At 42.2% G+C, this 15,142-nt stretch overlaps 1 protein-coding gene across 2 annotated transcripts in view; it reads left to right on the top strand.

The window, feature by feature from the left end:
• The first annotated feature begins 7,181 nt into the window (after positions 1–7,181).
• Positions 7,182–15,142, top strand: part of BLOC1S5 (biogenesis of lysosomal organelles complex 1 subunit 5) — a 43,863-nt gene continuing 35,902 nt past the window's right edge. For both annotated transcript variants that reach the window (XR_004301844.1, XM_032424745.1), the window contains exons 1-2: positions 7,182–7,325; positions 14,236–14,318. Coding sequence is in view for 1 of the 2 variants with exons in the window: in XM_032424745.1 (XP_032280636.1) it covers positions 7,211–7,325; positions 14,236–14,318 (198 nt within the window). In the remaining variant the exon portion in view is untranslated. The remainder of the gene's footprint in view (positions 7,326–14,235; positions 14,319–15,142) is intronic.

The raw sequence follows: 15,142 nt of genomic DNA, 5'->3' as shown, positions 1-15,142 counted from the left end.
GATGGGGAATTTGATTTTGCAATAATGATTACTTGTTGCTGGAGCCCACATTCCTGCAGGCTCTGCCTTTATTCCCAATACTGCTGGTGAATAAAACTAATTCCAACTGCTACCTAATCTAGCAAAACTCATCTTTCACTTACGAGAGAGGCCCAAAGAAGGTAGACAGGAAGTCAGGAGAATTTGAGATCTTGGCTATTTTTGCTATTCTGTCTCAAGGATTTCTGCTTCCATTATCGTGATTCCTTTAGGAACATTTTAATCTTTTAAACTTTCATTTCTTTGTGGGGAGGATGAAAGCTCTGCATCTTTTCCAGCCTGGTGAGTTAATGTGATGGCTCATGCATGCTGTCTCTTCCACTTCAAAGAGCCTGCGTCCCTAGGGCTGGCCAATTGTATTATGGATCCTGCAGATTTGGCTTGCCATTCCTGCTGAGTGTCATCTGTCCTAACGGTCTCGCGGTGGATACTTCTTGTCCCCCCTAACATCATCTGCTTGAGAAATTTGTGCCTGGCAGGCCTGTCTGTCCAAGTTAAGCTTGAAATACAGTAGCCACACAACTAATTTGACAAGGCATAGCTCTGAACAAGGCCAGAGGCTTGCTTTGACCAAGACCACAAACTTCCAGTCATCGGATTACCAATTCCAAAGTTTCTTTCGTGCAGTCCATGAACCAGTCTGTTCACGTAATGTAGTCCCCTACTGTCTCATTGTTCCTGACCTTCTGCAACACACACACCCTTATCTTAAAGTCACTTTAGAGATTTTTAACCCTCTGGCTGGCCTCATCAGCTCTGTAGTTTCTGACTGCTTTCAGCATTTGACTTGAGCCCTGTTCACTTGCATAAAAGAACTCCAGAGTTAACTATCATTGTCAGAAGTGTGGGGAATGCGTAACAGATATCACACTAAAGCAGGGGTTCTCAGACTTTAGCGTGCGTGGTAAATCACCTAGCACTTCTCAAAACACACGTTGCTAGGCTCCAATCTGAGTTTATGTGATTTGAGAGGTCCAGTGTGGTGACCATACCACGAGGACCATTGTAGTACACCTGTCCAAAGCTGGGGTGACAATCAGGCATAGAGTAGCTGTATCACTCAACAGCTGGTACTTTTGTGACATTTTCTGAAGGTCTGACCAGTGGGGGGATGGAGCTCTCTACGTTTTGACTAGTCAGCCCCATCACAGGAGCACAGATCCTCTTTGTGGTGGCCCTGCAGTTGGGTGCCTAATGTTCTCCCAAGTGGTGTAACTACAACAGAAGCATTTGCAGGGGTAAGAAGCAGGATTGAGGACAGGACTGTTGAATGGTTGCCACCTGGAAGACAGCTGATCTCAAAGCACAACATGCTACTTCCACCAAAATCTCAAGTCTAGTGTGCCCGGCGCATTCCCGAAACTTCATGAGATTAATATGTAGTAATATTTACCATCTAACCCCCAAAGACCCTCTAGTCTTTTTCTCTCCTTTGCTTTCGTTAGTTTCTTCCATTTTTAATTTTTTTCATCTGCTTCAAGAATAGGTTAGACAAAAGGGGATAAACAGTAATGTCAACAGAAAATGTGCCAGAGGAAATCTCAGGAAGCAGATATGATAAAAAGCAAAATAAATTTAGGAAGTCCCTTCCCCCAGTTATGCTTATCCTTGATGAGCTTATACCAAGGAATGAATTTCAATTTTGTTCTCAGTATGTATATAATTAAGTGCTCATTTTATTTCTCTTTTCTAATTTTCATAAGCTTCAATATGGTTGTAGCAGCTATTACCCTGAAGTCAGAACTTTACTCCTACTAAATTAATATTATTTCCATGATTTAGAAGTCTTAACTCTCAAAAAGCACAGTAATTGGAAAAATCCCTTTACAATTCCATGGTTGAAAAGTGTCTGATATTGAGTCTCTGGAAAATGATCTTGTAGGTATAATATGATGGTGAGAACAGCTATCCGTAAAACACAGAAGTAGTTAGTGTATGATTCCATGCATGTAATACTTTTTTAAAACACCGATTTTTAGAAATGGAGGATATATTATAGGTTGCCACGGTTTGGGATGGGGACAGAGAGGAAAGTAGGTGTGATTACAAAAAGGCACCCGGGGGGATCGTTATGGCTTTGAAACTGTTCAATATGTTGACTGTGATGATGGATACATGAACCTACAACCTAAAATTGTACAGAGCCAGGGACGTCAGAGTGGCTCAGTCCATTGAGCATCTGACTCTTGGTTTCAGCTCAGGTCAGGGGGTCATGGTCTCAGGGTGGTGAGATTGAGTCCCACATGGGGCTCTGCGCTCAGCAGGGAGTCTGCTTGGGATTCTCTCCCTCTCCCTCTCCCCCACCCCACCGTTAATAAATAAATAAATATTTTAAAAATTGTATAGAGCCAAACACACACACACACACACACACACACACACACACACACACACACACACCATGAATACAAGTAAAATGGGAAAGGTGGATAAGATCCATGGATTGTATTGATGTCAATATCCTGGTTGTGATATTAACAGTTGCAAAATGTTACCACTGGAGGAAAAGGAGATGAAATGTACAAGGAATCTCTCTATTATTTCTTGCAACTGTGTGAGAATCCGTAATTATCTCAAAGTTTCATTTAAGAATACAGAAAAATCTCGTGGATCCAGACAACAAGAGATAACACAAGACCTTTGGCAAGATGACATAGAGTCCAAGGACATGCTCACAGAAGCCCTAATCCTCGCTGAAGTGCATGGTGCAACAGCACTGCTCATGTGACTCTTTTCTGACTTTTTGCTGCGGACCTAAGCATTCTAGACAACAATATAACTCAGTGATATACAGAACAGAACAATCAAACAGCTAGAACACGTATCTGCAGACTCTAAGCAACAGAATTGCAGAAAAGTAATTGTATAGTGATTTAATATTGTTCCCTCTGGTAGACTGTACACTCATTGAGAGAAGGAAAAGGCTGAGCAGTCTTGCTCACCCCTGTATCTCAGCTCCTAGCACTGCACTTGGTACATAGAAAGTGCTCACTACACGCTTGTTAAATGTGTTTGAATGAAAAAAATGTACAGCCCATATGTCCTTTTAGAGGTAGAATGGCTTCTCTCTTCCCTCCTTCCCAATCTCCCTTCCCCACTCTCTCCTCACCCACCATCTACAGGTAAACACACGCACAGGAACCAAGATTGTTTCTGCCACATGCAAGTTGGACAGTCATTTAACCTCTCTGTGCCTCAGCCTCCTCATCTGTAAAATGAGGATAATAACAACAATAATACCTACTTCAAAGGACTGACATGAGGGTTAAATGAATTAATATGTGTGAGCACTTACGACATTATCTGGCATATCATGGGTGCCGTGTAGGTGTTTGTTCAGTTGCAACACAATTCTGACACTGATTACAGGAATTAGCTTAGACCCCACAGGTAACAGACACCATTCTCTACAAGACTGCCCTCACTTTAGACACCAGGCACAAGCTCCAGGTTCCTAAGACACCCGTGTTTCTGACCAGCTGTCTACAAATTTTGGAGGTTCCCACTCTACCTCCTCGGGTTCAGTAATTCATTAGAATGGTTCATAGAACTCAGGGAAGTACTGTACTTATGATTATAGTTCTATTGTAAGGGATACAAATCAGGACCAGCCAAATAAGTACATGCATGGGGTGAGATCTGGAAACACGAAGGTTCTGTATCCTCAGTACGCCCCATCCTCTAGATACATCAGTGGGATATTACCCACTGGGAAGCTCACTGGAGCTTCTGTGTCCAGGAGGTTTTATTGGGATTTTATTACTTAGGCATGGATGCTTGAATTATTGGCCATGTGACTGAACTCAGTCTCCAATCCCCCTCCGCTCCCCAGAAGTCAGTGTTATTTCATGGCTCAAAGCCCCAACCCTCTAATCACACATTGGTCTTCAAGCATGGCCAGCTCCCATCCTGAAACCATCTAAGGGCCCTTGGGAGTGACCTCGTTAGCATAAACTCAGGCCACCATGAATAACAAAGACACTGCTATCACTTGAGATATTCCAAAGATTTAGAGGTTATCTCCAAGGAACTAGGAACAAAGATCAGCCCAATTCTTTATTATACAACATAAATAAAGTTTACTGAATTGAATAGGCAGAAAGGGCAAGAAAAGCATTCCAGGAAGGGAGTGTCTAAAGAGAAGCAGCAGAAATATGCCCGGCACAGTCATGGCACAGTGGAAAGACCCCGCCAAGCTGACTGGGCTTTGCTACGTTGAAATGCACCAGCCTTGTAGTCTAAAGACCAGAGTTCTGACGAAGGTTCTGCTATTTGATAGCTACGAGCCATCTCATGGGAGAATAGGGATCATTGTAACCCATCGTAATCCTATCTAGGAGAGATGGGCATAATTGAAACACACACCATTTAGTGAATTTATTTATTTACTATTTATCAAAATTTTACTATTTCTCACCAATGTATTATTTCCCCCCACAAAATTCATTATTTCTCACAATACTATGGTTGGAGTGTTATGGAACCTGGATTGGATCACCCCAGGGAAGAACCAAGCAGCACTCAGAGATCTTGGAGGATAGGAGGTTTATTTAAGGCCGGCGGGCTCAGAGGAGAGTGGTCTCCAAAAGTCTGAGCCGCGAGCACAAAGGGGGTAATTTATACACTTCTACTTCCGCATACTAGGCACTCTTGGCACGTGCGGGAAGCTGGGCAGGGAGAAGAACCCGGAAGAGGCCTGGGGCAAGGGCTGGGACTCCCTTGCTGGGTCGGTCGGCCATCTTAGGACACAGATTTCCCTTATCAGGAGTAGGCAGTTTTCTGGCTCGTGTGGCGTTATTAGCTCCACTGCAGTTCATGAGACTGCGTTCAAAAAGGTTGATGGCTGGGATGAAAAGAGCCGAGAATGGCTCCCTCACACATCTGTGGCCTCATGCTGACTGCTTGCTGGCTCAGTAAGCATAGCCTCTCTCTACATGTGATGTCTCATCTTCCAGTGCTTCTCCACACGATGACCTTCCTACAGCAGGACAGCCTGGACTTCCTGACAAGAGAGCAAAAGTAGAAACCACCAGGTGTCTCAAGGCCCAACACCGGCCCAACATTTTTCCCACCATGTTCTATCTATCCAAGCAAGTCACAAAGCCGCGAGTTTTGAGGGGAGGGGAGACGAACTCCATCTGAGCAGCATGTTGCATGTGTACACACGGAGGGAAGGAATCACTGCAGTCACCTTTGGATACTCTAGCATGTTCTCTGACCCTCAGTTTACTCATCAAAGTGGGTATTTTAATAGCTACCTCAACTAGATTCATGAGAAGATCAAGAGACATATCATATGATACATGATAGCATTTTATAAATTGTAAAGTGCCAAAAAAAAAAGTACAAGATATTTTAGTGGTGGGTGATAAATGTGGATTGGAAGAATGAGAACAGATTTTACAGGGCTTTAAAAGGAGATAGAGGAGGTTATAGTAGTCGTAATAACATTTATTGAGCATTTGCTATGCGCCAAGAATTGTACTAAGTGCTTTATGGGTATTATCTTCTTTAATCATCACAACCTTATAAATGGATATTTTATTGCCATTTTATTGCCATTTTACAGCAAAGGAACTGAAGGCAAGAGGCAGAGCCAGAATTTCAACCCAGTTCTGTCTGGTTCTGAAGTCTTAACTACTACTGCACCAAAATTCTTCTATCACTTATAGTCAATTAGCAGTTGGGTAAGGGGAGGTAGCTGCTACTCCACAACTACTAAAACAGAATTTTTGAATGTGGAACCTGGAATCTGCATACTTAACAGCCACATCAATGTGGAAGAAGCATTAACCTCACTGTACTATAGGGAGCCTTTTCAGATTTTTCAGTATTTCAAAGACACTGAGAAGACAAGCTGAAAGGAAATTTAGGCTTGCAGGTGCAGAAGAAAACTTGAAAAAGAAAAGTACTTAGAAGTGGGGAGAATAATGAAGGGCTTTAAAAATAATTACATTTTCTAGAGGTTGATGCTAAAGCTGAGGGAATGGAATTGAGACTAGAAAGCTTACAAACCAGACTCAACAACTTGCAATTAATCAACAGTACATTTCATGCATTAATTCATCTATTTTATGCCTCTTTGCCTTTGGGCTTGTTATTTCCTTCGCTAGAAAACCCCAATTTCCATCTTCTTCTCACCCAACCTGACCAACATCTCTTCATTTCGGTTCTGAGGACAAATAGGTGCCTCCTCTGGGAAGTCTTTCCTGGCCACCTCCCACCCCCAGGTGTCCCACATGTGTACTGTACCTTCCTCAATGCTATCATTTATAGGCTTCATATTCTAAACGTTGGCTTATATTCCTTCTTCAGCACTAGACTGCAAGATTCTGGAAGGTAAGGGCTGTACAGAAAGAGAGGGACAAGGGGAGACTAGATGATTCAGAACCACTGGATGAACAGAGGAGGTGAAGAAGCCATTGCAAAGCTGCACATTGTCCGTACTTTGAACAAACATGAAGACTTGTTGAGATTACAAGATGAACTTTATGGAGTTTAACAAACCGCAGCAATTAGATACATGCAGTTCCAAAGTTGACATTTCATGACCACAACTCAAAGCTGCCTAGCAAACCAGTCCCTTCCATAATTACATGTATTTTATCTTAGACCATATAACAACCGGTTGAAATTTTGTACATACAAATACCAAGAACAAATTTGTTTTTTCTTCACATGGGCACGAATGAGCCTAAGTGATTTGGGCAAGTTACTTTAACCCTATTTCATCATTTGTTAAAAAGAAATGGTAAAACCGTTTCCCTGAGTTGCTATGATGACTAAACGTGGCAATGCCCGTCAAAATGCTTTATAAAATATTGGTGGCAGGTAATAACAGAGATAATATACTTCTAATACTATTAATATTATTCTGCGACTGTATCTCCTCTCTCCCATCCTCTCTAAATCAGAATAAATTCCAGCGAATTTAAGGAGAAATAACAGAATTTCACACCAACGTTGCAATTCCGGCCGCATCTGCCCTAATCCAGCATGGCGGCATCTGCTTCTTGATGTTCCCATCTCTGGCTACACTAACGCAATTGCCCGCTGGGTAGACTCGGCTTTTCCTACGCCCTTTGATGACGCCCCAAACCCGCGCCCGGAAGGCGGGCAGCGCAGGTCTGCGCAGGCGCAACGCGGAGGCGGGTGGGCGGAGCAGGTCGCGATGAGTGGCGGAGGGACGGAGGCCCCTGTGGGTTGTGAGGCCACCCCGGGCGGCGGCGACAAGAAGAAGGATTCGCTGGGGACCACGGGCTCGCCAGCGCATCTCATTATCAAGGGTACGGAGTGGTAGGGCTATCGCTGTGGTGGAGCCCGGCGCTACTCCACTTCCCAAGCGGCGCCCTCTGACCCAGGGCCGCTCCCCAGGGCGCCCCCCAGCTTCCGGGCGGCCTCGCATTCGTGGGAGGTTGGGGGAGTAGTGGCCAGAGCCCTCCTGGTTTCCTACGCCAGATGCCTCCCAGTAACAACCAACCAACCCAGTCCCTCTTACTTTTTCAAAAAAGCCGCGGATGTGCGTCTTGGGCCCCGCCCCTTCTACCCTTTCCCTAGCGGGGGACCTTTGAGCGCGGAGCTGCTTTGGACGCTGCTTCACGACGGTCCTGTAACGCTTAGGGAGGCATGGAGCTTGGGTGTCGGGAAGGGCCTGCGCCCCCCGGCAGGTCGCTTAGAAGTTGGGTGACTTTGGGTGGTCTGCTTTACCTACTCTGCTCCTGTCTGCTCCTGGGTCATGCAAGGAATAAATGAGATAACATATGAAAGCATCTTAAAACATTAAAGCGCCATACACGTGTAGAGATGTCCATTTGTCTTGTCTGCTTTGCGCTTTGAGAAGGTTACATCCTGGATTCTCACAGAACCTGAATACTTGATTCCCAAAGCTCACAACAACCCTATTTTCCTGTAGCAGGATCTTTGCCAGTTAGATACGGAATTTCTCATCCTCATCCTTTTTTTTTTTTTTTTAATTTTTTATCCTTATCTTTTCTTAATCCAATGCTGATCCTGTCTGTCCCAACATCTTGCAGCGTTGAAGCCCTCGTAGGATGCCAGAGTCCTTTCACTACCAAGAGAATGACGTCCTTTGGTTGCTGCCTATTTCATTTTAACCTTACCTGTCAGGACTGTAGACAGCTCCAACACAGCTGGCTGTGGCTATTTTTCTAGACTTCAGGTTGTCTCTTAAATCTGATTAGGAGTGTGGGAGTGGTGCGTGAGTGTTAGGGCTAGATTATAAATGTTTATATGTGCTATCTTAAGTGAACTGCTACTTAAAAATGTTTTTAATTGCACTGAAATACATGTAACATAAAATTTATCTTCACCATTTCTAAGTGTACAGTTCAGTGGCATTAGTACCTCCACATTGTTGTGCAGCCATCACCACCATCCATCTCCAGAACTTTTCATCCTCCCAAACTGAACCACTAACTCCCCATCTCCCCCTCCCTCTAGTCCCCGGCAACCACCGTTCTACTTTCTGTATCTGTATGTGACTACTCTAGGTAATTCACACACATGAAATCATGAAGTATTTGCCTGGCTTATTTCACTGTGTATAATGGCCCCAAGGTTTATCCAGGTTGTAGCATGTGTCAGAATTTCCTTCCTTTTAAAAGCTAAATAATATTCCACTGTATGTATAGACCACATTTTATGTATCCATTCATCTCTGGATGGACCCTTGGGTTGCTTCCACCTTTTGGTTATTGTGAATAATGCTGCTGTGACCATAGGTATGCAAATATCTGTTTGAGTCCTTGCTTTCAGTTCTTTTGAGTGTATGTGTACCCAGAACTGGAATCGCTGGATCAAATGATAATTCTACTTTTAATTTTTTTGAGTAATCACCATACAGTCTTCTGTAGTGGCTGCACTATTTTTACAGTCTCACTCGCAGTGCACAAGGGCTCCAATTCTGCACATCCTCACCAACACTTGTTATTTTGTGTCTTTGGCAGTGGCCCTCCCAATGGGTATGAAGTCCTGTCTTGTAGTTTTAATTTGCATTTTCCTAATGATCAGTGATATTGAGCATCTTTTTATGTGCTTATTGACCATTTGTATATCTTCTTTGGAAAAATGTCTATTCAAGTCCTTTGCCCATTTTTCAATCAGGTTGTTTTTTGTTGTTGAGTTGTAGTTCTCTATATAGTCTGGATATTAACCCCCTTGCTCATGGATGATTTGCCTATATTTTCTTCCATTCCATGGGTTGCCTTTTCACTCTGTTGATTGTATCCCTTGATGCATAGGTTGTTTTTTTTTTTTTTTTAATTTTCATATATTATTTTTTTTAAAGGTAATTCAAGGAAAGTTTTTCAAGTTAATTGAAAATTGAGGTTTTAATTAAAAATATGTCCAGAATTTCCTTGGCTTTTCTTATGGAACCATTCACTCTTTTCATTCTGAAAATCTATTTTTAGTTCATTCTTATTTAAAGACCATCGTTGTGAACAGATCATTGTTGAATTTTATTGCCAGAGTCTAGTGAAAGGGAAACATAAATAAATGACTTCAGTACTTGTGCCCTGGGTCTTTAAGGGTTTCTGGCCCATGGTTTGGGTGTTAGGAGGTAAGGACTGGGAAACAGGGAGGGTTTCCTGGACACTGTAGTGTCTGATCTGAGTCTTGAAGAGTCAAGTGTTAGCAGTTAAGAAAAGAGGGCAAGGCTATTTTGGACTTGGTTTGGAACAGCATGAGCAAAGGTGTGGAAGCATGGCATGTTTGGGAAGCTGCATGTATTGCTACAGTGTGACTCTGAGAGGTGGAGTTTGGTAGAAATCAGACCAGAGAAGACTTCTCGCCTTTTTAGGGAATTGGACTTTTTCTTGAATGGCAGGAAACTATCCAGCAGTAAGTATAAGAATCATGTGGTTAGATTTACATTTTAAATAAAGCACTCAGGCAGATAACTGTGGATCCTCATCTTGTGCATTGGGTGTTAGTGAATTTGTCTAATTGCTAAAATGAATTTGTAACTCCAAAATCAATACTGATGGTGTTTTCATAGTCATTCCCACATGCACAGAATAGAGAAAAATTTGAGTCTCCCTACATGCACATTTGTAGTTGAGACTGAACAAGGCAATGCTCTGCTTTTTGTTTTAGCTCTTATACTATAAGTGTCTTTTTTGCTTTTTATTTAGTGCCGTATTTTTCACATTTTTGTGCTTTTTGATGGTGATTTTGCTTTTTAAAAGGATCCCCAAGGTGTAGTGCTGAGTTCTCCCTCAGCACAAGAAAGCTGTGGTGTGTCTTACAGAGAAAATACTGTATTAGAGAAGTTTCTTTCAGGTATGAGTTAGAGTGCTGTTTGGTGCGAGGTAAATGTTAAATGTCAACAATCCAAAAAAAGGAAGGGCATTCACCAATTTGTGTGTTAGGCCAGTCTGGAAGGTGCCAAAGTAACATTGATAGTGTGTGATGAAGTGATGGGAAAGCAGCTAAATTTGTGGATTCCTGAGATGATTGAGAGAGCGTAGTGGACAGCATTGTTGTGAAGCTGAAAGCCAAAGGAATTCATGGTCGATTGGATAAGGTCAGGAAAATGTTAAACACTTCTGGTCTAGGGCTGGCCACACTTTCATGGTTGGGACAGTGTGAAAAATGTTTGACTTGCAGGTGAAGTAGGTTATGCAGGTAAAAATAACTGGTAAGTGTTAATACAAGAGAAATTGTTACACTGGAAGAGCAGATTTTGGAATGTCAAGAGTGGCATGTTTTACAAGGATGTTGGTAAACCTGTGTAATACAAATGGCATTTTCGTTTGATAGAAATGTGATCAGAGGCCTGCAGGAAGCTAAGCCTCTAGGAACAGTAGTTCCGTACTTGCTAGTTCAGTGTTCGAGGCAACTTTATAAACATGACTACTGCAAATGACAAGAGCTCTGTAGAATGGGTTACAGAGAGGGGTGACTGTTCGAATAGCCCTCGTGAGACAAGCAGGGATGAAAACGAGGTAATGGATCTGAGAAGTAGTGAGAAGAGTAACATCCGTTTGGTGATGCAAGGGACGTTATCAGAAAAATTGCAGTAAATTGTTCCATATGATATTACATTAAAGGCCTGGAAATTCAGGGCCAGAGGAGAAACTTCAATTGACCGTTTCTCCTTGTTCCATAGCCACAGAGCAGCATATTGATCTTCCATTAAAGTGCTCATCTCTATCTTTTGTGTGAAGGGATTTTTGTCCATCTCCCACATTAGAGTATGAATTTTTGGAGGACAAAAGATTATATCAAACAACGAAAGAATGCTTTGCGTGTAACAAGGTTAGGGTGGAACTTATGTGAAAATCTGTAACTTATATTTACACTATCAGACTTGGAGAATTTTAGTCCTTGTGACTCCTGTGTTGTAATGTGCTTGCTTTGTTGTTATAATGTTATAACAAAACTAGTTAGTGGCTTAATTTCTGTGGTCATGTGTATTTTCTCCCTAGATCTTTACTCTCTTAAATTTTGGGGCACATGGGGCGCCTGGGTGGCTCAGTCGTTAAGCGTCTGCCTTCGGCTCAGGTCATGATCCCAGGGTCCTGGGATCGAGCCCCACATCGGGCTCCCTGCTTGGTGGGAAGCCTGCTTCTCCCGCTCCCCCTGCTTGTGTTCCCTCTCTCGCTGTCTCTCTCTCTGTCAAATAAATAAATAAAATCTTAAAAAAAAAAAAAAAATTGGGGGCACAGTCAGGGTTTTAGAGGTGATCATTATCCACTTCTTTTTTTTTTTTTTTTTTTAAGATTTTTTTTTTTATTTATTTATTTGAGAGACAGAGAGCATGAGAGGGAGGAGGGTCAGAGGGAGAAGCAGACTCCCTGCCGAGCAGGGAGCCCGATGCGGGACTCGATCCTGGGACTCCAGGATCATGACCTGAGCCGAAGGCAGTCGCTTAACCAACTGAGCCACCCAGGCGCCCGATCATTATCCACTTCTAAACAGAATTGAATTCTCTCTCCAAAGGTCAAATAAGTTCTCCTTATATCAGGCTCCCCAAGTCAACAAGGCTTAATGGCTTCTCCATCACATAGAAAAATACATGTTAACTCGTATGTCTTCTGTGGATGATATAAATAATTTGGTGTCTGAGATACTCCCTGGAAGAGAGATACAATTTAAGGACAACATAGTAAGTAGTATGATAGAAGTAATTGCCCCTGGTGCTTTGGGAGCATAAAGTGGGGGCACTCCTTGAAACCTAGGAGAAAGCTGAATAGAATGAATGAAAATTTCAAGGAAGTGTGATGTCTGAGCAGTTTTGAAGGAAGAGCAGGGATTGGGGAGGGGTTCCAGAGCATGAACTATGGCAAGGACACGTGAGGAGCATGATGTTTTTGGAAAACTGCAAGTAGTTCAGAATTGCCAATATGGGGGGAAGGGTGGCTGGAGTCAGACATGGAGGACTGTGGGGCGGGGGGGGGGGGGCGGGCAAGCGGGGCACTAGGAGGCTTGAACTTCAGCCTGTTGGCTAGTTGTGTTTCAGAGACACTGGTGTTTACTGAAATGTGAACAGATACTCTTTGCCACATAGGTTCTCTTATCAAATAAGGTCCACACATTTCTGCATATTGTAGCCCTCACTTGGGCATTAATAGTTCATATAAGTAAACTATAGACTCCCAGCAGATCTGAGGTGAAGGAACCTGTCTAACTTGATTTTATCTGATTCCCAAACTTAACTCAGAATAGAACTTTTTTTTTTTTTTTAATGAACTCCTATTATTTTCTTACAGAATTACAGAAGTGTTCTGGGTAATGAGTCATTGAAGAACTTAAGCAGAAGTAATACTTCTTTTTATATTTTTTTACTTAGCATATGTCCCAATATGTATCCTATTAAAACTCCTTAGAGAATGGAAATATTGCCCCATTGCATGTCTGCAAAAATAAAAAAATTAGAGGAACAGGTTATGCTAGTAAATGAACATGAATGGTACATGTTCTTATTTGGAGATTTAATTTCCTCCAGGAGTTTTGAGGTTTACCTCTTAAGCTATATAGTTGTTACAAAGTAGGATGAATAGAATGACTTAACAAAAACAGTTTAAAATTCACCACTTTTCCCCTTATCTTTAACTTTTTCAGACTTACCAAAAAGTACAGAGACCTGTGGGGCGCCTGGGTGGCTCAGTCATTAAGCGTCTGCCTTCGGCTCAGGTCATGATCCCAGGGTCCTGGGATCGAGCCCCGCATCTGGCTCCCTGCTCAGTGGGAAGCCTGCTTCTCCCTCTCCCACTCCCCCTGATTGTGTTCCCTTTCTAGCTGTGTCTCTCTGTCGAATAAATAAATAAAGTCTTAAAAAAAAAAAAAAGTACAGAGACCTGTAATGCACTCTCACCACGCATCTTAATAAATAAACGTTCAAAGCCCACTGGGTACCTTGCTGTAATTGCATTGCTCTCCCTCCCCTTTAAAGGTAACCACTGTCTTGGTTTTGCTATTTATTGTTCTCATGCATTTCTTTCTAGTTTTATTGCTTTTGGTATGTGTCCCAACAGGAAGTGTCTTTTGCATATTTTTTAAGTTTATATAAAATGGCTTTATCCTGGGACGCCTGGGTGGCTCGGTCGGTTGAGCGTCTGCCTTCAGCTCAGGTCATGACCCCAGGGTCCTGGGATCAAGTCCCACATCGGGCTCCCTGCTCCGCGGGAGTCTGCTTCTCCCTCTACTTGTGTTCTCTCTGTCAAATAATAAATAAAATCTTTAAAAAAATAAATAAATAAAATGGCTTTATCCTTCTGAAACTTGCTTTTTTGTTGAGCATAATTATATTTGTGGGATTTATCCATGTTAGTAAATGTAACCCTAGTGTATTCATTTTTACCTGCTGATTTATAGTATTCCATTGTCTAAGTGTATTTAGATTGTTTCCTTTTTTTCTTCTTTTGACATTACACTCATGCTGTAGTAAACATTTATAAATGTCTTTCATTTGTGTAAGAGTTTTTCTGGGACACATAGGCATGAAATTGCTGGGTATACATGTCTTGAGCTTTATCAGATATTGCCAAATTGCTCTCAGAAGTACTTATATTGTTTTACTGGCAGTGGATGAGATTTCCTCTCGGTCCAAGTTTAAACTAGATTTTAACCTACATCTATTCATGAGAATTGGGAAGAGTAAAACAAACTAGAGATACTAGAGATTGTACCACCCAGCGTGGATTAACTCTGAATTTCATTTTGTCTTTATAGACCTTGGAGAAATTCATTCAAGGCTTTTAGATCACAGACCAGTTATTCAAGGTGAAACCCGTTATTTTGTGAAAGAATTTGAAGTGAGTATTTAAAACTTATTTTGTAAAAATACTGCCCTAGTTGTTAGTATGTTAATATACAGAAGGGGACTTCTCTGGTTTTAAAATCTCTGATTTCCATTCATGTGTTCATAAAATAGGCAAAGTAAAACTCATTAAGAGGCATTACCATTCATGGAAGGAGCTTAAGACTAGGCAGCAGGAGTCTTGGGCTCAAGTGCTGGTGCCTACTCTGGAGTACTTAATATCTGTTGATCTCAGTTTTCTTCATCAGTAAAATGAGTATAGTGAAAAAAAGATTTTAAAGACTGATGGGTGTAGGTCGTCCAGATCCATTTTCTATATTTTTTTCTCAGTTGGAGCATTAGCACCCACCCAGAGTACTCAGGTTAAAATAGGAGACTCATCCTTGACTGTTCTTACCCGGTTAATGCCCACTTTCAGTGACCATTTCTTTTGGATATTACTCATAAATCTCCATCCCTTCTAATTTGTGTGCCTGCTTCATCACCCCAGTCAAATCCAGTCTTTACTGTGCTGCCAGAGTGCTCTGATGTTATTTTACTTTTTAAAACCCTGAAATAATATTTGCTGTGTCCAGGATGAAATCCAAGCATCCTTCTGTAGGCCCCTACCTTGCTGGCTTTACCATCTGCCACCCAGTGTTTCGTGCCATGCTGCAGCAACACTGAGGCAGCAGCCTGCCGTCCTGCTTCATATTCCTGGTGTCTCACACGTGTGTCATCGCTTCATCGTGCCTAAACAGTAGCGCCCGAGCTACTGTCAGGTAGATGGTATGTGGTGTTGCACACAAAAATTTCATGATTCTGTGTAAGTTGGGGTGC

This window comes from Phoca vitulina, unplaced genomic scaffold, assembly GCF_004348235.1.
Source record: "Phoca vitulina isolate PV1807 unplaced genomic scaffold, GSC_HSeal_1.0 scaffold31, whole genome shotgun sequence".
Classification (NCBI taxonomy): Eukaryota; Metazoa; Chordata; class Mammalia; order Carnivora; family Phocidae; genus Phoca; species Phoca vitulina.
Note: the sequence above shows the minus strand (reverse complement) of the source record. Positions and strands in the feature narration are given on the sequence as shown.